At 41.4% G+C, this 19,827-nt stretch overlaps 2 protein-coding genes and 1 non-coding gene across 6 annotated transcripts in view; 1 reads left to right on the plus strand and 2 right to left on the minus strand.

The window, feature by feature from the left end:
• Nucleotides 1-112: 112 nt before the first annotated feature.
• On the minus strand, nt 113-8,833 carry gtpbp4 (GTP binding protein 4). Its single transcript, NM_001140416.1, is given in 17 exon segments — nt 113-866; nt 1,134-1,283; nt 1,387-1,452; nt 1,555-1,752; nt 1,983-2,083; nt 2,206-2,257; nt 2,421-2,498; nt 2,683-2,793; nt 2,892-2,981; nt 3,115-3,180; nt 6,014-6,205; nt 6,495-6,587; nt 7,590-7,690; nt 7,838-7,974; nt 8,074-8,177; nt 8,267-8,437; nt 8,753-8,833. Coding segments are annotated over 17 exon segments (1,911 nt in total). The 5' UTR covers nt 8,801-8,833; the 3' UTR covers nt 113-713.
• Nucleotides 5,593-5,774, minus strand: LOC123726958 (small nucleolar RNA SNORA81). Its single transcript, XR_006759064.1, has one exon. It is a non-coding gene; the product is annotated as a small nucleolar RNA SNORA81 (small nucleolar RNA).
• A 9,208-nt stretch (nt 8,834-18,041) lies between the features above and the next one.
• The window catches only part of LOC106568826 (la-related protein 4B), a 32,318-nt gene continuing 30,532 nt past the window's right edge, over nt 18,042-19,827 (plus strand). For 3 of the 4 annotated variants that reach the window (XM_014139524.3, XM_014139526.3, XM_014139527.3), the window contains exon 1: nt 18,056-18,547. The gene's annotated coding sequence lies outside the window, so the exon portion shown is untranslated. Of the gene's footprint in view, nt 18,548-19,827 lie in introns of all 4 variants that reach the window. The other variant, XM_014139525.3, reaches the window with a different exon arrangement.

Genomic DNA, 19,827 nt, shown 5'->3' on the forward strand with positions numbered 1-19,827 from the left:
TTGAGTGCATAGCACAATATTTTCCAGTTTCCTAATATTTCCTTAACTGGTACATCATTTATTATATCTTTCAATCACACTATTTAATAAAACAGGGAGGACAAGATCAATATTAAAGTATTCAATACATTTGATTTTAATAAAGCACCACTGAGACAAATTTCAATTGAGCATTTAATCAGTTCCCCCCACTTCAGTGTACACTGTAGAAGAAACTCGCATTTAGTGAGAGGACTTAACTGTTACGGTGCATGCAGCTTCATGTTATTTATGTTTCTAGCAACACCAAAGAAATACACTTTGTATTAAATTCCAGGAGTTACGGCAAGTCGTTCCAATGAAAGTTTACAATTCAAGTACACTTTACTCGAATGCTATTTGAGCTTTTCGTATAACAATTGGTAGCCACAGCGATTGGAAGCTATGACTATGGTTGTTCACGTAAGTGACAAGTTGAACTACCACTAAAATCCACCAACATTGCTTGCTGATACCTTGTGTCAGATTTGAAGTTTGTGCTCCACTGCACAGCTGCAGCTTTTCAAAATCAGGAATGACACGTCCGTGTCACTCAATACCTCAATATAGTGAATGATAATAAATGTTTGCCATTTCCTGAATTATGTTCAGTTTTACTCCAGAGGAAAAGGTATACAATTGAGACAGAAGCTGGAGTAGACTCGGAAAAAAGAAAACCGCATAAATCAATGCCTTTATCTGTGATCGTTGGTTCCGGACTTTCTCTTGCCAGAGAAAAGATGTTTTGGCTTGAGGTCAAATACATGTCTGTCTGCCTCTCCCTTCTTCCCCTGGCGGTTCATGTCCTTCTGTTGGCTCTTCATCAACTTCTTGGCCTTTTTCGCCATCTATACAGGAAAACATACTTTCAGTAAATCCTCAGCAAAACACAAGTTGCCTCCCAAATGGAACTCTTATCCATATATAGAGCACTACTTTGACCAGGGCCAATAATAGGGTTCCACTTGAGACAAACTCAATCTTCATAACATCTCCAAAGCTTATGTTTCTTTAAGCCAAGGGACTAACACTTCCCCAATATGCATTGTGCATATTTTTAACACAAACCATTTCACCTGATGACAGGAAAATCTAGCGTAGCCTACATCACATACCTTAGGATCACGAACACCAGATTGGTCACGTGGAGGACGAGAGTTACTCTGGCTGCGGGTTCGAGAGGTGGGAACTACAGACTCCTCACGCTTACGCTTCTTGGCAACGCCAACGCTCCGGGATCTACGGGCATTCACTGCATAGTGGCTCTGAAAGGACATGAACAGCAATGTGTGAGTATAGTATCCAGTCTGTAGCTTGTATTAAGACATTGTACTTGACATACACAGAACTAAATGAAAAGCAACTTACGTCATCTTTGCCAGTCATGTCCAGACCAAGGTCTCCCATTTCCTTCTCCAGGGTTTTTCTTTCAACCTGTAAATGTTCAACATTTTGGCCCAGTGATTAGTAAGACCGAAAATAAAACAAGATTCACTTTAAAAAGTTCTATGCATATAAACAAGATGTCCATGTCACCTTCTTGACAGTTCTGGGTAGTCTGGGGCCATGCACATCCTTTTCCTTGGAGCAAACGATCTTCAGCTTCCTCTTCTCTCTGATCTGTTTGGCCAGCTGACGGATCTCCTGCATCTCCTCGTCCTCGCTCTCCTCATCAGTCTCGTACTCCCCTGCCTTCACCTTCAGCTCCTCCTCCTTCTCCAGATCCTCCAGGTTCTGTATGGGCATGAGAGAGATGTTAGGAGAGGTGGCGGCCATAGAATTAGAATGAATAGAAAAGGCATCCCCATTTAAGTCTATGATTCCATGAAATCCCTAGAAAGGCATTCACATTCTCGTCAATTATCCCTTTTCAGTCCATGTTGGTGGCAGAACTGTACATCCTATCCATACTGATCAACGATAACTATGGTCACCAAGATCAGTGGTTTCACCCCCCTACTCACCTTCATGATTTCAGGGTCGATATAATCTGCAATGTTGTGACCCTCCCATATTTCAGGAATCACATCATATTTCTCATCTTGATTCATCAGATCCCAATATTCTGAAGAGAGGAAATATCAAGTATTAGAGAAAATGGACCAAATAAGTTTGCTAATAACCATGTACACAATATCCTTTCAGACAAGCTTTTTATAAAGTTGATGACAACGTCAATATACATACTCTGTAGGTCCAGGATATAATCATCTCCCATCTCCACCTCCAGATCTCTCTCCTGTAAATCAATGATGGAAATTGGTAATTCATGAAATAATACTTAGTAAGACAGCTAGATCTTAACAATGTATGTTTACCACAACATAACCCACGCGGATTACATCCAAGGCTCTTCCAACATAATCCTTCCACAACTGTTACTATTACTAGTATGGCTCTACCGTTTTGCGTTTGGGTGCATCCACCTCCATTGTTTTCCTGCCAATCCTCGCTCCCTCCGGAATGAACGGTGGTCTCGCCTAGTGTTGAGAAAACAGGACAAGTCAATTTCACCTGTTCACATTCAAAATTAATATAAACCATTACATTTCTGTTTTAACATGACCAGAATCATGCTTATGACTTGCAAACATGTTTAACTTGGGCAAACAACTAAGTGTGGATAGACATACACCTCCACAGAGAGCACAGTATTTAGCCTACCTTCTCGTCCCTCTTAGCAGGCACTGCTAAATGCAATCTGTTGAGCACATCATGCACCTTCTTGCCCTTCATTTTGCCGTCGACACGATGGGCCAGAAGTTTGTCACAGGCCTGAAATTGAAGAAAATATATTAGTTATTTATAGAATTCTTTTTAAATGTGCTACTAGCAAATTGTTAGTCATCAGAAGAGTGGACTAGACTGCTCACTTCTGTTTTCACAGTCATCACTCCCTCCTCAGTCAAAGTGCTGGTTTCAATGACAGAGATGCCCTCTGCAGTAAGGTCAGCAAAGATTTTCTGAGGAAACAAAGTAGGAAACCCTGATAAGCAAGTCCCATCTTGGAAGAGGATGACAACGTAAACTGGGGCGAAAAATACAGCCAAAGTAAAGATAGAGAATATATTAACGAACATGAATAAAACTACGAACCTGGTCTTCTTCAGTGAGCTCACTGATCTTCTTGACATCACACTTGTTTGCCACAATGAGCAAAGGCTAGAGGGGAAAAAACACACAACATCATATTTACGTGAAACCAGAAACAGGGTATGCCGTCATTTGACCTTTCAACGTTTTTTTTAAACTCCACTACTCAAAATGACAGCACAGAAGTGGACACGACTTTTCACTGTGAAAGAGGCTGTATCTATGTTGGTTGGTGATACGGATTCGGACCAGACCTTGCACTTTGAAAAGCGATGATGTCGAGGTGAGTGAAATAAGTAAACAGCAGATGTATGTTTGGTGTTGTCGATGTTTGATGCTGTGAAACTTGGGGAATAGCTCTCAGATTAGCAAGTCCTGTCATGATAACTTGGTTGGTACAGGCGGACACATCAGCGGTGTTGCTCAAATGATTGCTCTCGGTCTCAAGTTGCAGGGTTTAGCTGTATATAATCAGCTAACTAGTTGTCTCGTTTCTACCGATGTAGTTCATATGGAAACGGCCCAAGATGCTTGCTAACTATACTGAACAAAATTATAAAACGCAACATGCAAAGTGTTGGTCCCATGTTTCATGAGCTGAAATAAAAGATCCCAGAAATATCCATATGCACAAAAAGCTTATTTATCTCAAATGATGTTCACATCCCTGTTAGTGAAAATGTCTCCTTTGCCAAGATAATCCATCGACATGACAGGTGTGACATATCAAGAAGCTAATTAAACAGCATGATCATTACACAAGCGCACCTTGTGCTGCAGATAATAAAAGGCCAATTAAATGTGCAGTTGAGGGAGTGTGCAATTGGCATGCTGACGGCAGGAATGTCCACCAGAGCTGTTGCCAGAGAACTGTTGCCCTTTCCCGGTCATGTGAAATCCATTATCCACTAGATTAGGGCAATTTCAATTGACTGATTTTCCTTTGTGAACTGTAACTCAGTAAAATTGTTGAAATTGTTGCATTTTGTGTTTATATTTTTGTTCAGTAGTTAGTCTGTCAGACAAGAAAAGTTGTGAGTAGCGGTAAATTTGGGCTGCGCTCACGAAGTATCAACCTCAGCTGTCACTTTCCCTAGCTAGCAGAACAGACAACCAGCTAACTAGCCACCGAAATGAAGGCTAGATTAATGTGTTTATCTGTTGGGATTAGTTTATGGTTTGTCATGTTTGCGAGGAGGATATATTCATAGAGTGCATGAATCAGGCCTTCATGGTCGAATTGCTGCAAAGAAACTACTACTAAAGGACATCAATAAGAAGAAAGTTGCTTGGGCAAAGAAACACGAGCAATGGACTTTAGACCGGTGGGCAATTGACCACAATTATCTTATTTGTTACTCCTCTCCGTCCGTTCCTCTGTTCCTCTAGGGGTTGACCATCTTGACCAACTGAGGAGCTATTACAATGTCTGACGCACAGGCAGAAAATGGTGGAAGTATGCGTTTTGGGGGATGCTCAACATTGCCATCACAAATGTGTACATTGTGTGGGGGACCCTGCAAAGGCCTCGTTCCATGACGTTGTAGGCTAAATGAAAACACTAAAGTGACCATGTGAAATATGAATGTCCTACAAATCTTTTATTGTCTATGAACAGTTTGTTGTGAATCTTCTCTCTTTATCTGTCTCCATCTGGCGGCTCCCAAGTGGCGCAGCGGTCTAAGGCACTGCATCTCAGTGCAAGAGGTGTCACTACAGTCCCTGGTTCAAATCCAGGCCATGATTGGGAGTCCCATATGGCAGCGCACAACTGGCCAAGCGTCGTCCGGGTTTGGCCGTCAACTTAAATAAGAATTTGTTCTTAACTTGACTTGCCTAGTTAAATAAAAGGTTAAATTATTATAATATTGAATAATACTTGTTGCACTGACTTGTTGTCAAAGTAGGCTACTACTGGTTTGTACTAAATCTTATTGTGAGAGGTTACCTACATTTTTAAACAGTATGAATCGTTGTCTGCATTTTTACAATGTTACAGAAGTAAGAATAGTTGTCAATCAAATAGCCTACTGTGTAGGTTTTGAAATACTTTCTGAATTGTCCTCTGGCCACGTTTAAGATCATATTTTTTATTATATTAAAATAATATTTGTAAGTATAATATTATACTTGGTACATTTTGAGTGAGTAATTTAGTCAGATTTACTACAATTGAAATACTCCAGGGTTTTTTGTTGTGTTGAGTGTTAATGGTTTTCTGATAGTGTCTTTACACAATGGAAGACAAAATGAGTGTTATTCCTATTGACATGAATTTGGTGTCATTAAATAAGAGGCTGTGCTCTTTAAAACTAAGTTAACTTGTAATTGTCATTTGTTACTTGTTTTGCTTTGTCTGAAATGTGAGAAAATGTGTTTTATCTTAAATTACTAATCAGTAATCTAAAGCAGCATTCCAGAATTCTATTGGGGTCTAAAGGTTTTGTTTTTTTGTTACATGCCTTGCCCGTTTCAGAGAAATAATGTAGCACAGAGCCTTGAGACAAAGGACACTGGACATTAAGAAAGAGGTCCGTCCTAGCCTCACTTGCGACCCTGGGCCTTTTCTATCCTTCCTTGGTGTACCCATGCTTACATGGCTGCAAGAGCCAAGCCCGGAGGCTTCACCCCCACAATTTTAGCAGGGTGCTTTAAAAGAAGGGAAAGGTTTTGACTTTTGACCAAGCTGTTGACTAACTCACAAGCATACAACTATCGACAATGCTGCTTCCATAAAACATGGTCTGAATAGGCACCCTATTCCTTATACAATCCACTACTTTTAACCAGAGTCCTATAGACCCTTGTCAAAAGTAAAGCACTATAAAAGGGAGTAGTGTGTCATTTGTGATGCAGGTTTAAAAAGTAATCAGTGGTGCCTCCATAACACATGACCTCTGACCTTGTTGGCAAAGAGGGGCCGGATGTTGTTGAAGAGCTCGAGCTGCTGCTCCAGGGTTTGGCCACACTGCTCGGAGACGTCCATCACGTAGAGCACGGCAGATCGCAGATGGGCCAGGGCTGTGATGGCCTGCATCTCAATGGTGTTCCTCTCCTCCAAAGGGTGGTCCAAGATCCCTGGGGTGTCAACCACCTACGGCCACATACGGAGTTAGCAATACACATGAAATGGTCCAGGTGTTAATCGTATTCAACAACTCATGATTGAGAGAGAAACTAACCCGACCTAGAGTCACACGTTCAGCGTGGTGCATGATTTCTCGTCACAGACCTACAACGGGTACTTGATGTATCTGTGTTGTGATCTAGTTTCCTAACAAGTACAAATCTGGTGGAAAAGTGTATGAAAATCAAATAGATAACTGTTCCAATCTATTCCAGCTAGAGATAGCTGGCGTGTAAGTGCATAAAGGCGCTCTTACCTGCCAGCGAAGGTATTTGTAATCCATGTGGCCGACGAACAAGGACTTGGTGGTGAAGGCGTAGGGCTGGACCTCAACATCAGCTCTGGTGACCTGGGGAAGACAGTACAGCTCTGTCAACATCTTTTCCCGCACTACTACAATGTTTTGTATGTCACGTTTTATCCACGTTCTGCATATGTATCAACATGTTCAAATGAACCTTAACCCATTTATTTCTAGTTGCCTTTATTTTACCAGGGAAGTCATTGACAACATTATTTACAACAACAACCCGACTAAGATTGATACATCGTGCAGAAATGCAGACAAGAAACATAGTGCAATGCCTCTAACAATGGGTGCTTAACCTTTATTTAACTAGGCAAGTTAAGAACAAATTCTTATTTACAATGACGGCCTACCAAATGGCAAAAGGGCTCCTGCGGGGATGGAGGCTGGGATATAGGACAAATATAGGCCTCTATACCAAGCGATGTCAGAAGAAGGCCCTAAAAATAGTCAAAGACTCCGGCCCCCAAGTCAAAGACTGTCATCTCTGCTACTGCACGGCACGTGGTACCGGAGCGCCAAGTCTGGGACCAAAAAGCTCCTGCCATCAGACTGCCGAACAGTTAATCGATTGGCTACCCGGATTATTTACAATGACCCCCTTTATTATTCATTTATCTTAATTGTTTTGAACAGACTCTCTTGCACTGGCTCTATACACACACAATAGACTCTACACACACACATACTACACTAAAACTACAACACAAACATGCTGCTGCTACTCTATTATATATCCTGATTGCCTAGTCACTTTTACCCCTACCCACATGTACATACAGTATTACCTCAATGACCTTGTACCCCTGCACATTGACTCGGTACTGGTACTCTTTGAATATAGCCTTGTTATTGTGTTACTATCAACTTTTTTTATTTCGCAAATAATTGTCTGAATTAAATCTGCATTGTTGGTAATGGACTCGTAAGTATGCATTTCACTGTAAAGCCTACACCTGTTGTATTCCGCGCATGTGAGCAATACAATTTTATTTGAACACTAAAGGTTCTACCAACCACTGAACTGACAACAGGAATGCATACCTTGTTGATGAAACTAGACTTGCCCACATTAGGATATCCACAAAGCAGTAGAGTCCGAGTGTTGGGATCAATCGTTGGTAAACGGGAAAGATGCTGGCGCACTGTAAAAACAATCAAATGTAAACAACATAACAATGACAGCTGGAGACAAATGTCTTTAGTATCTTGTAGTATATGTACACCGGAGCCATTCACAGGCATGCATACTTCACCTTTCATCAAAACGATGTAAATATCTAAAAGATTACCCTGCTCCAGGTATTCCAAGCTTTGCTTCTGTCGCTTCATGATGGTGCACATTCGACCCAGAGCAGCGCGCTTCAATTGTTTACAGCGGTACAGGGAATCACCATACTTCATCAGTCGAACATAATCTTTGGAAACACTGCAACAAGAACACATTTGAGTGGGACCACTCCAAATTGACCAACATATATGATCACTGTAAGTAACAACAAAAAAGTGGGAAAAGTAAGCCTCATACTTGTCAATCAAATTCTTTGCGATGTTGATCTGTCCCAAAGCCAACTTGTAATGGTCTTTGTCATACAATACATTCATCAAATCAGCATAGAAAGGATGGATATCCTGTGGAAGACCATATTATTCATTAGCACAAAGTGGAACTTGGTAGTGTGTGAATATTACAATACTTTCAAAGCAATAACATTACTTACGTCCAATTTGGGGAAGTCTGTCAAAATCTGGGAGAGCCGGTCATGATAGTTCTGTTGGGTGAATTTCACCTTGCGCATGTAGAAATGCCTGATGCGGTGAATTTGATAATGCTTGTGTACTACTGTCGGAGTCTTCCTTTGGGTTTTCGATAAAGTGATGTCAATGAATTCCTGTGAAAAAAAATTGGGAACGGCAATCAGCACATTGAACGAGGACAATGTAAACAAAAACGTATTTGTCAATACTATGTGTTTTACAGTAACAAACAATTCACATCGCTAGACACGCATTTGTATGTATACTGTTGCCCCCAAAAACTAAGAAATTTCATGCGTGGCTTTTCTCTCCCTTCCCAAGCACAACACGTGGCTCTCTCCAGAAGCAGACATTTAATTCCAACCAGATAAACAGCATGTTTTCAGTATTTGGAGTCGGCATTTTCCGGAGAGACACATCAACAACTTGTAAAACGTGTAAAAACGTACCTTTGAGGTGGGAACCACCATAATCTTCTTAAAATTATAAAGTGCCATTTTTTCGGAGCACGTTCGGCCACTGACTGCAACCGGAAAGGACCAAACCGGATCTAAACAACAACGACGAGGTAGTGAAGCTGTTTCATCAAGAGGACCTCCTTGTGAGAAAAAAATCTGCGCGCTTTTCTTTACACTACCCTCTAGTGCTCATATGAAGTCAGGGTCAGGGATGCAAAAATTACATACAGTTGAAGTCGAAAGTTTACATACACTTAGGTTGGAGTCATTAAAACTTGTTTTTTAACCACTCCACAAATTTCTTGTTAACAAACTAGAGCTTTGGCAAGTCGGTTAGAACATATACTTTGTGCATGACACAAGTCATTTTTACAACAATTGTTTACAGACAGACTATTTCACTTATAATTCACTGTATTACAATTCCAGTGGGTCAGAAATGTACATACACTAAGTTGACTGTGCCTTTAAACAGCTTGGAAAATTCCAGAAAATGATGTCATGGCATTAGAAGCTTCTGAAATGGCTAATTGACATCATTTGAGACAATTGGAGGTGTACCTGTGGATGTATTTCAAGGCCTACCTTCAAACTCAGTGCCTCTTTGCTTGACAGCATGGGAAAATCAAAAGAAATCAGTCAAGACCTCAGAAAAATAATTGTAGACCCCCACAAGTCTGGTTCATCCTTGGGAGCAATTTCCAAACGCCTGAAGGTACCACGTTCATCTGTACAAACAATAGTACGCAAGTATAAACACCATGGAACCACGCAGCCATCATACCGCTCAGGCAGGAGACGCGTTCTGTCTCCTAGAGATGAACGTACTTTGGTGCGAAAAGTGCAAATCCCAGAACAGCAAAGGACCTTGTGAAGATGCTGGAGGAAACAGGTACAAAAGTATCTATATCCACAGTAAAACGAGTCCTATATCAACATAACCTGAAAGGCTGCTCAGCAAGGAAGAAGCCACTGCTCCAAAACTGCCATAAAAAAAGCCAGACTACGGTTTGCAACTGCACATGGGGACAAAGATCGTACTTTTTGGAGAAATGTCCTCTGGTCTGATGAAACAAAAATAGAACTGTTTGGCCATAATGACCATCGTTATGTTTGGGAGGCCTGCAAGCCAAAGAACAACATCCCAACCGTGAAGCACAGGGGTGGCAGCATCATGTTGTGTGGGTGCTTTGCTGCAGGAGGGACTGGTGCACTTCACAAAATATATGGCATTATGAGGTAGGAAAATGATGTGGATATATTGAAGCAGCATCGTCAGACATCAGTCAGGAAGTTAAAGCTTGGTCGCAAATGGGTCTTCCAAATGGACAATGACCCCAAGCATGCTTCCAAAGTTGTGGCAAAATGGCTTAAGGACAACAAAGTCAAGGTATTGGAGTGGCCATCACAAAGCCCTGACCTCAGTCCCATTTAAAATTTGTGGGCAGAACTGAAAAAGCGTGTGCGAGCAAGGAGGTCTACCAACCTGACGCAGTTACACCAGCTCTGTCAGGAGGAATGGGCCAAAATTTACCCAACTTGTTGTGGGAAGCTTGTGGAAGGCTACCCGAAACGTTTGACCCAAGTTAAACAATTTAAAGGCAATGCTACCAAATACTAATTGAGTGTATGTAAACTTCTGACCCACTGGGAATGTTATGAAAGAAATAAAAGCTGAAATAAATCATTCTCTCTACTATTATTCTGACATTTCACATTCTTAAAATAAAGTGGTGATCCTATCTGACCTAAAACAGGGATTAATACTAGGATTAAATGTCAGGAATTGTGAAAAACTGACTTTAAATGTATTTGGCTAAGGTGTATGTAAACTTCTGACTTCAACTGTATGTCCATTGCTCGTGTTTCTTGGCCCAAGCAAGTATCTTCTTCTTATTGGTGTCCTTTAGTAGTTGTTTCTTTGCAGCAATTCGACCATGAAGGCCTGATTCACGCAGTCTCCTCTGAACAGTTGATGTTTAGATGTGTGTCTGTTACTTGAAATCTGTGAAACATTTAATTGGGCTGCAATCTGAGGCTGGTAACTCCAATGAACTTATCCTCTGCAGTAGAGGTAACTCTTCCTTTCCCGTGGCGGTCCTCATAAGAGCCAGTTTTAGCATAGCGCTATTCACTGTAGACCTTACGGTGACATTCTTACTTACAGGCTCTAACTAATAGTGCAAAAAAGGTATTAGGTGAACAATAGGTAAATAAAGAAATAAAAACAACAGTAAAAAGACAGGCTATATACAGTAGCGAGGCTATATACAGTAGCTAGGCTACATACAGACACCGGTTAGTCAGGCTGATTGAGGTAGTATGTACATGTAGATATGGTTAAAGTGACTATGCATATATGATGAACAGAGAATAGCAGTAGCGTAAAAGAGGGGTTGGCGGGTGGTGGGTGGGACACAATTCAGATAGCCCGGTTAGCCAATGTGCGGGAGCACTGGTTGGTCGGCCCAATTGAGGTAGTATGTACATGAATGTATAGTTAAAGTGACTATGCATATATGATAAACAGAGAGTAGCAGCAGCGTAAAAAGAGGGGTTGGGGGGCACACAATGCAAATAGTCCGGGTAGCCATTTGATTACCTGTTCAGGAGTCTTATGGCTTGGGGGTAAAATCTGTTGAGAAGCCTTTTTGTCCTAGACTGGGCACTCCGGTACCGCTTGCCATGCGGTAGTAGAGAGAACAGCCTATGACCGGGGTGGCTGGGGTCTTTGACAATTTTTAGGGCCTTCCTCTGACACCGCCTGGTGTAGAGGTCCTGGATGGCATCATAGCCCAGTGATGTACTGGGCCGTACGCACTACCCTCTGTAGTGCCTTGCGGTCAGAGGCCGAGCAATTGCCGTACCTGGCAGTGATGCAACCAGTCAGGATGCTCTTGATGGTGCAGCTGTAGAACCTTTTGAGGATCTCAGGACCCATGCCAAATCTTTTTAGTTTCCTGAGGGGGAATAGGCTTTGTCGTGCCCTCTTCACGACTGTCTTGGTGTGTTTGGACCATTCTAGTTTGTTGTTGACGTGGACACCAAGGAACTTGAAGCTCTCAACCTGCTCCACTACAGCCCCGTCGATGACAATGGGGGCATGCTCGGTCCTCCTTTTCCTGGAGTCCACAATGTTCTCCTTAGTCTTGCGTTGAGGGATAGGTTGTTATTCTGGCACCACCCAGCCAGGTCTCTGACCTTCTCCCTATAGGCTGTCTCGTCGGTGTCGGTGATCAGGCCTACCACTGTTGTGTCGTTGGCAAACTTTAATGATGTTGTTGGCGTCGTGCCTGGCCATGCAGTCGAGGGTGAACAGGGAGTACAGGAGGGGACTGAGCACGCACCCCTGGGGAGCTCCAGTGTTGAGGATCAGCGTGGCAGATGTGTTGCTACCTACCCTCACCACTTGGGGGCGGCCCGTCAGGAGGTCCAGGATCCAGTTGCAGAGGGAGGTGTTTAGTCCCAGGATCCTTAGCAGTGATGAGCTTTGAGGGTACTCTGGTGTTGAACGCTGAGCTGTAGTCAATGAATAGCATTCTCACATAAGTGTTCCTTTTGTCCAGGTGGGAAAGGGCAGTGTGGAGTGCAATAGAGATTGCATCATCTGTGGATCTGTTTGGGCGGTATGCAAATTGAAGTGGGTCTAGGGTTTCTGGGATAATGGTGTTGATGTGAGCCATTACCAACCTTTCAAAGCACTTCATGTCTACGGATGTGAGTGCTACGGGTCTGTAGTAATTTAGGCAGGTTGCCTTTGAGTTCTTGGGCACAGGGACTATGGTGGTCTGCTTACCAGCACACGTCCTGGTAATCCGTCTGGCCCCGCAGCCTTGTGTATGTTGACCTGTTTAAAGGTCTTACTCACGTCGGCTACGGAGAACGTGATCACACAGTCGTCTGGAACGGCTGATGCTCTCATGCATGCCTCAGTGTTGCTTGCCTCGAAGCGAGCATAGAAGTGATTTAGCTCGTCTGGTAGGCTCGTGTAACTGGGCAACTCGCGGCTGTGCTTACCTTTGTAGTTTGTAATAGTTTGCAAGCCCTGCCACATAAGACGAGCGTCGGAGCCGGTGTAGTATGAGTCAATCTTAGCCCTGTATTGACGCTTTGTCTGTTTGATGGTTTGTCGCAGGGCATAGCAGGATTTCTTGTAAGCTTCTGGGTTAGAGTCCCGCACCTTGAAAGCAGCAGCTCTACCCTTTAGCTCAGTGCAAATGTTGCCTGTAATCCATGGCTTCTGGTTGGGGTATGTACGTACAGTCACTGTGGGGACGACGTCCTCGATGCACTTATTGATAAAGCCAGTGACTGATGTGGTGTACTCCTCAATGCCATCGGAAGAATCCCGGAACATGTTCCAGTCTGTGATAGCAAAACATTCCTGTAGTTTAGCATCTGCTTCATCTGACCACTTTTTTATAGACCGATGAATGAAATAAAGTCTGAAATAAATCATTCTCTCTACTATTATTCTGACATTTCACATTCTTAAAATAAAGTGGTGATCCTAACTGACCTAAGACAGGGAATTTTTACTAGGATTAAATGTCAGGAATTGTGAAAAACTGAGTTTACAGTAGGCCTCCAGTACTTTAGAGTCCCATAGAAAAGTATTGAAGAAAGCACTGGCAGTTTGCATCTACACAGTATATTAAACCTGAATAATTCAAGCAGACAAGGTATTATTATTGCATATACTACGTATTATTACTGCACTGTTGGAGCTAGAAACACAAACATTTCGCAGCACCTGCCATAACATCTGCAAATATGTGTAAGTGACCAATTCACTTTTATTTGATTTGAGATAACAAAGACTGTCATTCCCTCTGGGTCCCCATGTTAGAATACTGGAGTGTATTGGCTTTATCTCATCCTCCCACAACTTCAGGGGGCTAATGGAACCACTGATGTTTATGTGTGCTATATAAATGCACATGTATTTATTTTTATTTAACCTTTTTTTATCAGTGAGTCATACTGAGACCAAGGTCTCTTTTACAGATGAGCCCTGAATTACAGAAATTATAGAAATACACACATCAAAATATAAATACAAAATGCAAACAGAAAGGAAAACACGGTCATAAAAAACAAACACATTCATCACTAATAAGGTACTGAATTGTCTAAAGTCACCAAAACATCAAATTTAAGAACATTTTGAAGCGTGTTCTACAAATATGGTGCAAAAAAAATGAGAAGGAGATTTACCTAACTAAGTAGAGACCCAAGGAATTTCCAGAGTTAATCATCTCTGAGACTGGGTGTGGTAACTCATATGTCTAGGTTAGTAATGATGTTGGGTACAGTGGGAGTTTTTGTAAAAGGGCTTTAAAAATGAAATCATAGCAATGTATCAACCTACGTGACATCAAAGAGGGCCAACCAACTCTCTGGTAGATAATGCAGTGATGAGTACTAAACCTGTCACCTGTAATATAGCACAATATCTAATGGCTTTAATTAAGTGGTAGCTGCGTTCACATAGATGATATCGACAGTCTAGGATCGGTAGGACCATCGACTGAATAATCTGCTTTCTACTATAAAATAAGCAAATTTTTAACTGCAGTAACTCATCAATATACGTTTTTAAAAGACAGATTTCCGTCTATCCAGTCAATATTTAAATCAGCAAGGAAAAAATGCTTCTCTGTTGATATCACATACATTATCAAGCATTTCACACACATTATCCAGATACTGTTAGCACTTGGTGGTCTATAGCAGCTTCCCACAACAATGGGCATGTGGGGTGCAATGAAATTATATTTTACATAATATGGCCATGCCCCCCCTTTTCTGCAATCTGTCACATCTAAATACATTATAATAATTTACTTCAATGTCTTTATCAGAGACAGAACCATTTAACCATGTTTCTGAGAGAGCCTGTACTCAAATGTCAATTGTGTCCGTTTGTGAAATCATACTTCGCACATACTGCTTATATTGACTTTTTGGTCATTATCTAATTCCTAATCAGATATTTTCATAATAGCCAGCAGCATACCACCCTGCATCCAGCAGCATACCACTCTGCATCCAGCAGCATACCACCCTGTAGCCAGCAGCATACCACCCTGCATCCCACTGCTGGCTGGCTTCTGAAGCTAAGCAAGGTTGACCCTGGTCAGTCCATGGATGGGAGACTAGATGCTGCTGGAAGTGGTGTTGGAGGGCCAGTTGGAAGCACACTTTCCTCTGGTCTAAAAATAATAATAAAAAATATCCCAATACCCCAGGGCAGTGATTGGGGACATTGCCCTGTGTAGGGTGCTGTCTTTTGGATAGGACGTTTAACTGGTGTCCTGACTCTGTGGTTACTAAAGATCCTATGGCACTAAAAGTAAGAGTATGGGTGTCCTGGCTAAATTCCCAATCTGGCCCTCATACCATCATGGTCACCTAATCATCCCCAGCTTATAATTGGCTCATTCATCCCCTGTAACTACTCCCCAGGTTGTTGCTGTAAATTAGAATGTGTTCTCAGTCAATTTACCTGGTAAATTTAGGGATAAATAAAAAGTCTAAGCATCAACTTACATTCATTGTGTATATGTAAGGTTGGGAATGTGTAACAACATGTCACATAAAACATAGACATGTCCGGTATAATAATTGTTATTGAAACCATACTGACAGTTGTTGAAGACACTTCACAACCACCCAAACCTACACAACAACAATAACCTCATTTATCCAGGCCGTATCACAACCGGTCGTGATTTGGAGTCCCATAGGGCGGCGCACAATTGGTCCAGCATCGATGTAGGCGGTCATCGTAAATAAGAATTTGTTCATAACTGACTTTCCTAGTTGACAAAAATAATATATATAATAATTAATAGGGTCCTGTTATTAATTATTATATTCCTTTATTACCAATACATTAGACTATATATTTTTTAACAAGATTGTGTACATCTTTCATAATATCCAAAAACCTTATTGTGAGGTACAAATCCTAAAATCAAGCAATTCACACGTGGCCTGTGATACACACCCACAAAGTTGATCACGAGTGGATCCGTGAGCCCACTGTGAATTTCGACCAACTGAGGAGCCTGTTTATTGTGGTAGGAGGCGGGAGTTCCTTTCTTGTGTGACAGCTTTGAGTTCAATGGTCACTGTACTCCGAAAAGGAAAGTGCCCCTGTGTGAAGCTAGCCACAATAAGGATTAGCCACAATAGTGGAATTTGCAGTTTGCCTTCAAAATAAAAGTTCCTCAATGCTACTGATCCAAAAGGATACAAATGGTGGAATAAAATAAAATAAAAAACTTCACATACACATGGTTAGCAGATGTTAATACGAGTGTAGCGAAATGCTTGTGCTTCTAGTTCCGACAGTGGAGTAATATCTAGCAAGTAATTTAACAATTCCCCAACAACTACCTAATACACACAAATCTAAAGGGGTGAATGAGAATACAGTTGGAAGTTTACATATACATTTAAACTCAGTTTGTCACAATTCCTGACACTTAATCCGAGTAAAAATTCCCTGTCTTAGGTCAGTTAGGATCACCACTTTATTTTAAGAATGTGAAATGTCAGAATAATAGTAGAGAGAATGATTTATTTCAGCTTTTATTTCTTTCATCACATTCCCAGTGGTCAGAAGTTTACATACACTCAATGAGTATTTGGTAGCATTGCCTTTAAATTGTTTCATTTGGGTCAAACATTTCAGGTAGCCTTCCACAAGCTTCCCACAAAAAGTTGGGTGAATTGAAGGTGCCATCTATTTTGTGAAGTGCACCAGTCCCTCCTGCAGCAAAGCACCCCCACAACATGATGCTGCGACCCCCGTGCCTCACGGTTTGGATGGTGTTCTTCAGCTTGCAGGCCTCCCCCTTTTCCTCCAAACATAACGATGGTCATTATGGCCAAACAGTTCTATTTTTGTTTCATCAGACCAGAGGACAGTTCTCCAAAAATAATAATTGTTGGAAAAATGACTTGTGTCATGCACAAAGTAGATGTCCTAACCGACTTGCCAAAACTATAGTTTGTTAACAAGAAATTTGTGGAGTGGTTGAAAAACGAGTTTTAATGACTCCAACCAAAGTGTATGTAAACTTCCAACTTCAACTGTATGTATATATTGTATTCTAGTCATGGCTCATCCTATTTAACTTTTTTTTTTATGTTTATGAATTACATTTGTATAGTTTTTTTTATTGCTAAGTTTTACTGTACTATTGGAGCTAGAAACACAAGCATTACACTTCACCTACAACAATATCTGCAAATCTGTGTATACGCGACCAATAAAGTTGATATAATTTTATTTAGCAGAGTGGTTAAGGTTAGGTTTAAAATCAGATTTTAAGAAAATAAATTGTAGAAATAGGCAGGGTTTAGCCATAATTATGACTTTGTGGCTTTGGTAACTAGTGGCGACAACTCAACAGGGACATTTCTAACCCTGTTACACACACTCCATAGCCAAGGCTGTATAATCCAATATGAATGTCCAATACACACAATAGACTGACAATGGAGGTGATTTTCCACAGACAAAGTCTTGGAATAAGAGCTATGATGCTAATATTTGTGTAAACTCTACAGAAATGTAATCTGTGGATGTCACTGAGTTGGCTGATACCCCATTTCATGGGTGCCCACTCCATACAATAGATAAGGCTGTACAGTGCATACCGGTATGTACTGTATGCCCCCCAATGCAATTATGCAGTCTAATCAAATCAAATGTTATTTGTCACATGCGCCGAATACAACAGGTGTAGACTAATGTGTACATGTACAGTAGGTAGGGGAAAATTGACAAGGCAATCAGGATAGATAAACAGAGTAGCAGCAACGTTTGTGAAGAGTACGAAAGAGTGTCTATGTGAGAGTGTGTATGTGGCGTCAATATGCATGTGTGTGTGTCAATGAAAAGAGTCCGGGTAGCTATTTGATTAAATGTTCAGCAGTCTTATGGCTTGGGGGTAGAAGCTGTTCCGGAACCTTTTGGTCCCAGACTTGGCACTCCGGTACCGCTTGCTGTGCGGTAGCAGAAAGAACAGTGCATAACTTTGGTGGCTAGAGTCTGTGACAATTTTTATACATCCATTTCAACTGTTTTGTTTTACTGTTTATTGTCAAATGAATGTATTATTGTATTCATTAATTTTTAAGTTATGGAACAACATTCCAAACTTGTTCCAAATATGGCATTATTTCCACTATTTGTATCAGTTTCAATGGCAGACTGTTATTTTGAAGGCAAACCGATGATCCCACTATTGTGGCTAATCCTTCTTGTGGCTATCTTCACACAACTGGAACAGCAATTTCTCCATTCCCAACTGGTAGCTACCTCGAGTGATCCAGCTAGCTAACGAACGCTTCACATTGAAAAAACGGTATTTTGAGAGTTCTGGGTTGTTGGTTCTTATCTACTTTCCTACTAGTATACCCTCCGTTTGGTAAAATTCGAAGAATAATATAGATTATTTTAATTCTACTGCACAAAACAAGTGCAAAGTTAATAGCTACATTTAAGCTAATTTGCTAGCATTGCTAGTTAGGAAAGCTAACATTACGGTATTTTGTTTTCTGAGATTTGGCTAAAAGGGCGGGTATTCTTTTTTTTGCCATCCCTCCATCGCAGCCACCAACAGCTTGTTATTGCTCATTGGAAGACTGTAGTAAATCGTAGCTAGCGTGCTCGTTAGCTTGATAATATCGTGCGTATTCAGCCAGGAAGCCAATTCAAGGCCTTGCTTACCACAAGTCTTTGCATCGTCGTGCAGTGAGAGCTGACAGGTGAGTAGCGCCCATTGCTTAGTAACGTGCTAGCCAGCTCGCTCGTTTACTCGATGTTGTTGCTAGTTAACTGTCGTTCGATAGCTGCCTAGAACTATAACAATATCGTATAGCTAGCTATACGATAGCAAGGTATAAATTCAAGTTTACTGAAGCGGCTGTCAAACTAATTTAGCAAGTTAGCCAACTAACGCGGTTTGCTTGGTGTGCGTTGTTTTTAGCAAATACATAGCTAGCTAACGTTAGCTAGTAAGCTCCCCACGTTATAATCTTGCTAATGTTAGCTACGTAACGTTAACTACACAATATGGAAGTGGCTGAGTTTGCTAACGTTAGCTAACTAGCTCAGTATTTACTATTCGACAGGTAACGTTGGCCTAGATAGCTAGTTGCTAAATGTTTCGTGGTTTTGACTTTGTTAGTCAGCAAATCAATGTGCCATTGCAGTGACGTCCGAGTTTGGTAGCTACAGACGTTGCTATCTAACTTCCAGCTCGGTTACTTGCTAAATTGGCGAGCTATGAATGGCCTTGTCTGGAGCGTCAGGTGCACATAATTGGTGTCTAGCCTTTGGAATAGCCAGCAGGTCCGACCTGTTTGCTTACAGCAGCACTAGGGTCAGACAACATTCCTGTGTATTTTAAGACTCTGCAGAACTAGATATGGCTCGAAAAACGTACCTCAATCCAGGGATGAGAAATACGTTATACTCCGAATTGCCACATTATCCCAACTGTTACACCAAGAAGATTGAACGATTGCTAAACAACTAGCAGTCGTTCAATCTTCTCGATGTAATAGTTGGGATACTAGGGCAGTTCAGGGTACAATGCATTTCTCATCCCTGGATTGAGGTATGTTTTCAGAGCTGTTTCTCGCAGCGGCTCCAGTGTCTTAATATACAAAGGATTGCTGTCTGACCCTAGTGCAACTGTAAGCTGGATAGGATCTGCTTGCTGGCCTTTGGAATAGTCTCCATCAACAACTGCTGTTGTAAAAAGGGGTCTATAAATACATTTGATTGATGGCGGTGAATCATGCTGGAGGTCGCCATCTTTCACTGAATGTTGATGATGCTCTGCTTTTTCCAGCAGTTTGGGTTAACTTAGTATTTTACTAGCCAGAATCACTGTAAATTGCATTCCACCATGATTCTAGCCTTCTCTCAGATCTGTTTGGGCTCTTGCCACAATTCCATAGTTAGCAAAAGAGCAGAAACAGACTGCCATCCAGGCTACCACTATCTACTGTTTAGTTGGCAAGTTTTGACTAGCTAGTTT

The sequence above is a fragment of the Salmo salar genome, chromosome 14 (genome assembly GCF_965601325.2).
Source record: "Salmo salar chromosome 14, fSalSal1, whole genome shotgun sequence".
NCBI lineage: Eukaryota > Metazoa > Chordata > Actinopteri > Salmoniformes > Salmonidae > Salmo > Salmo salar.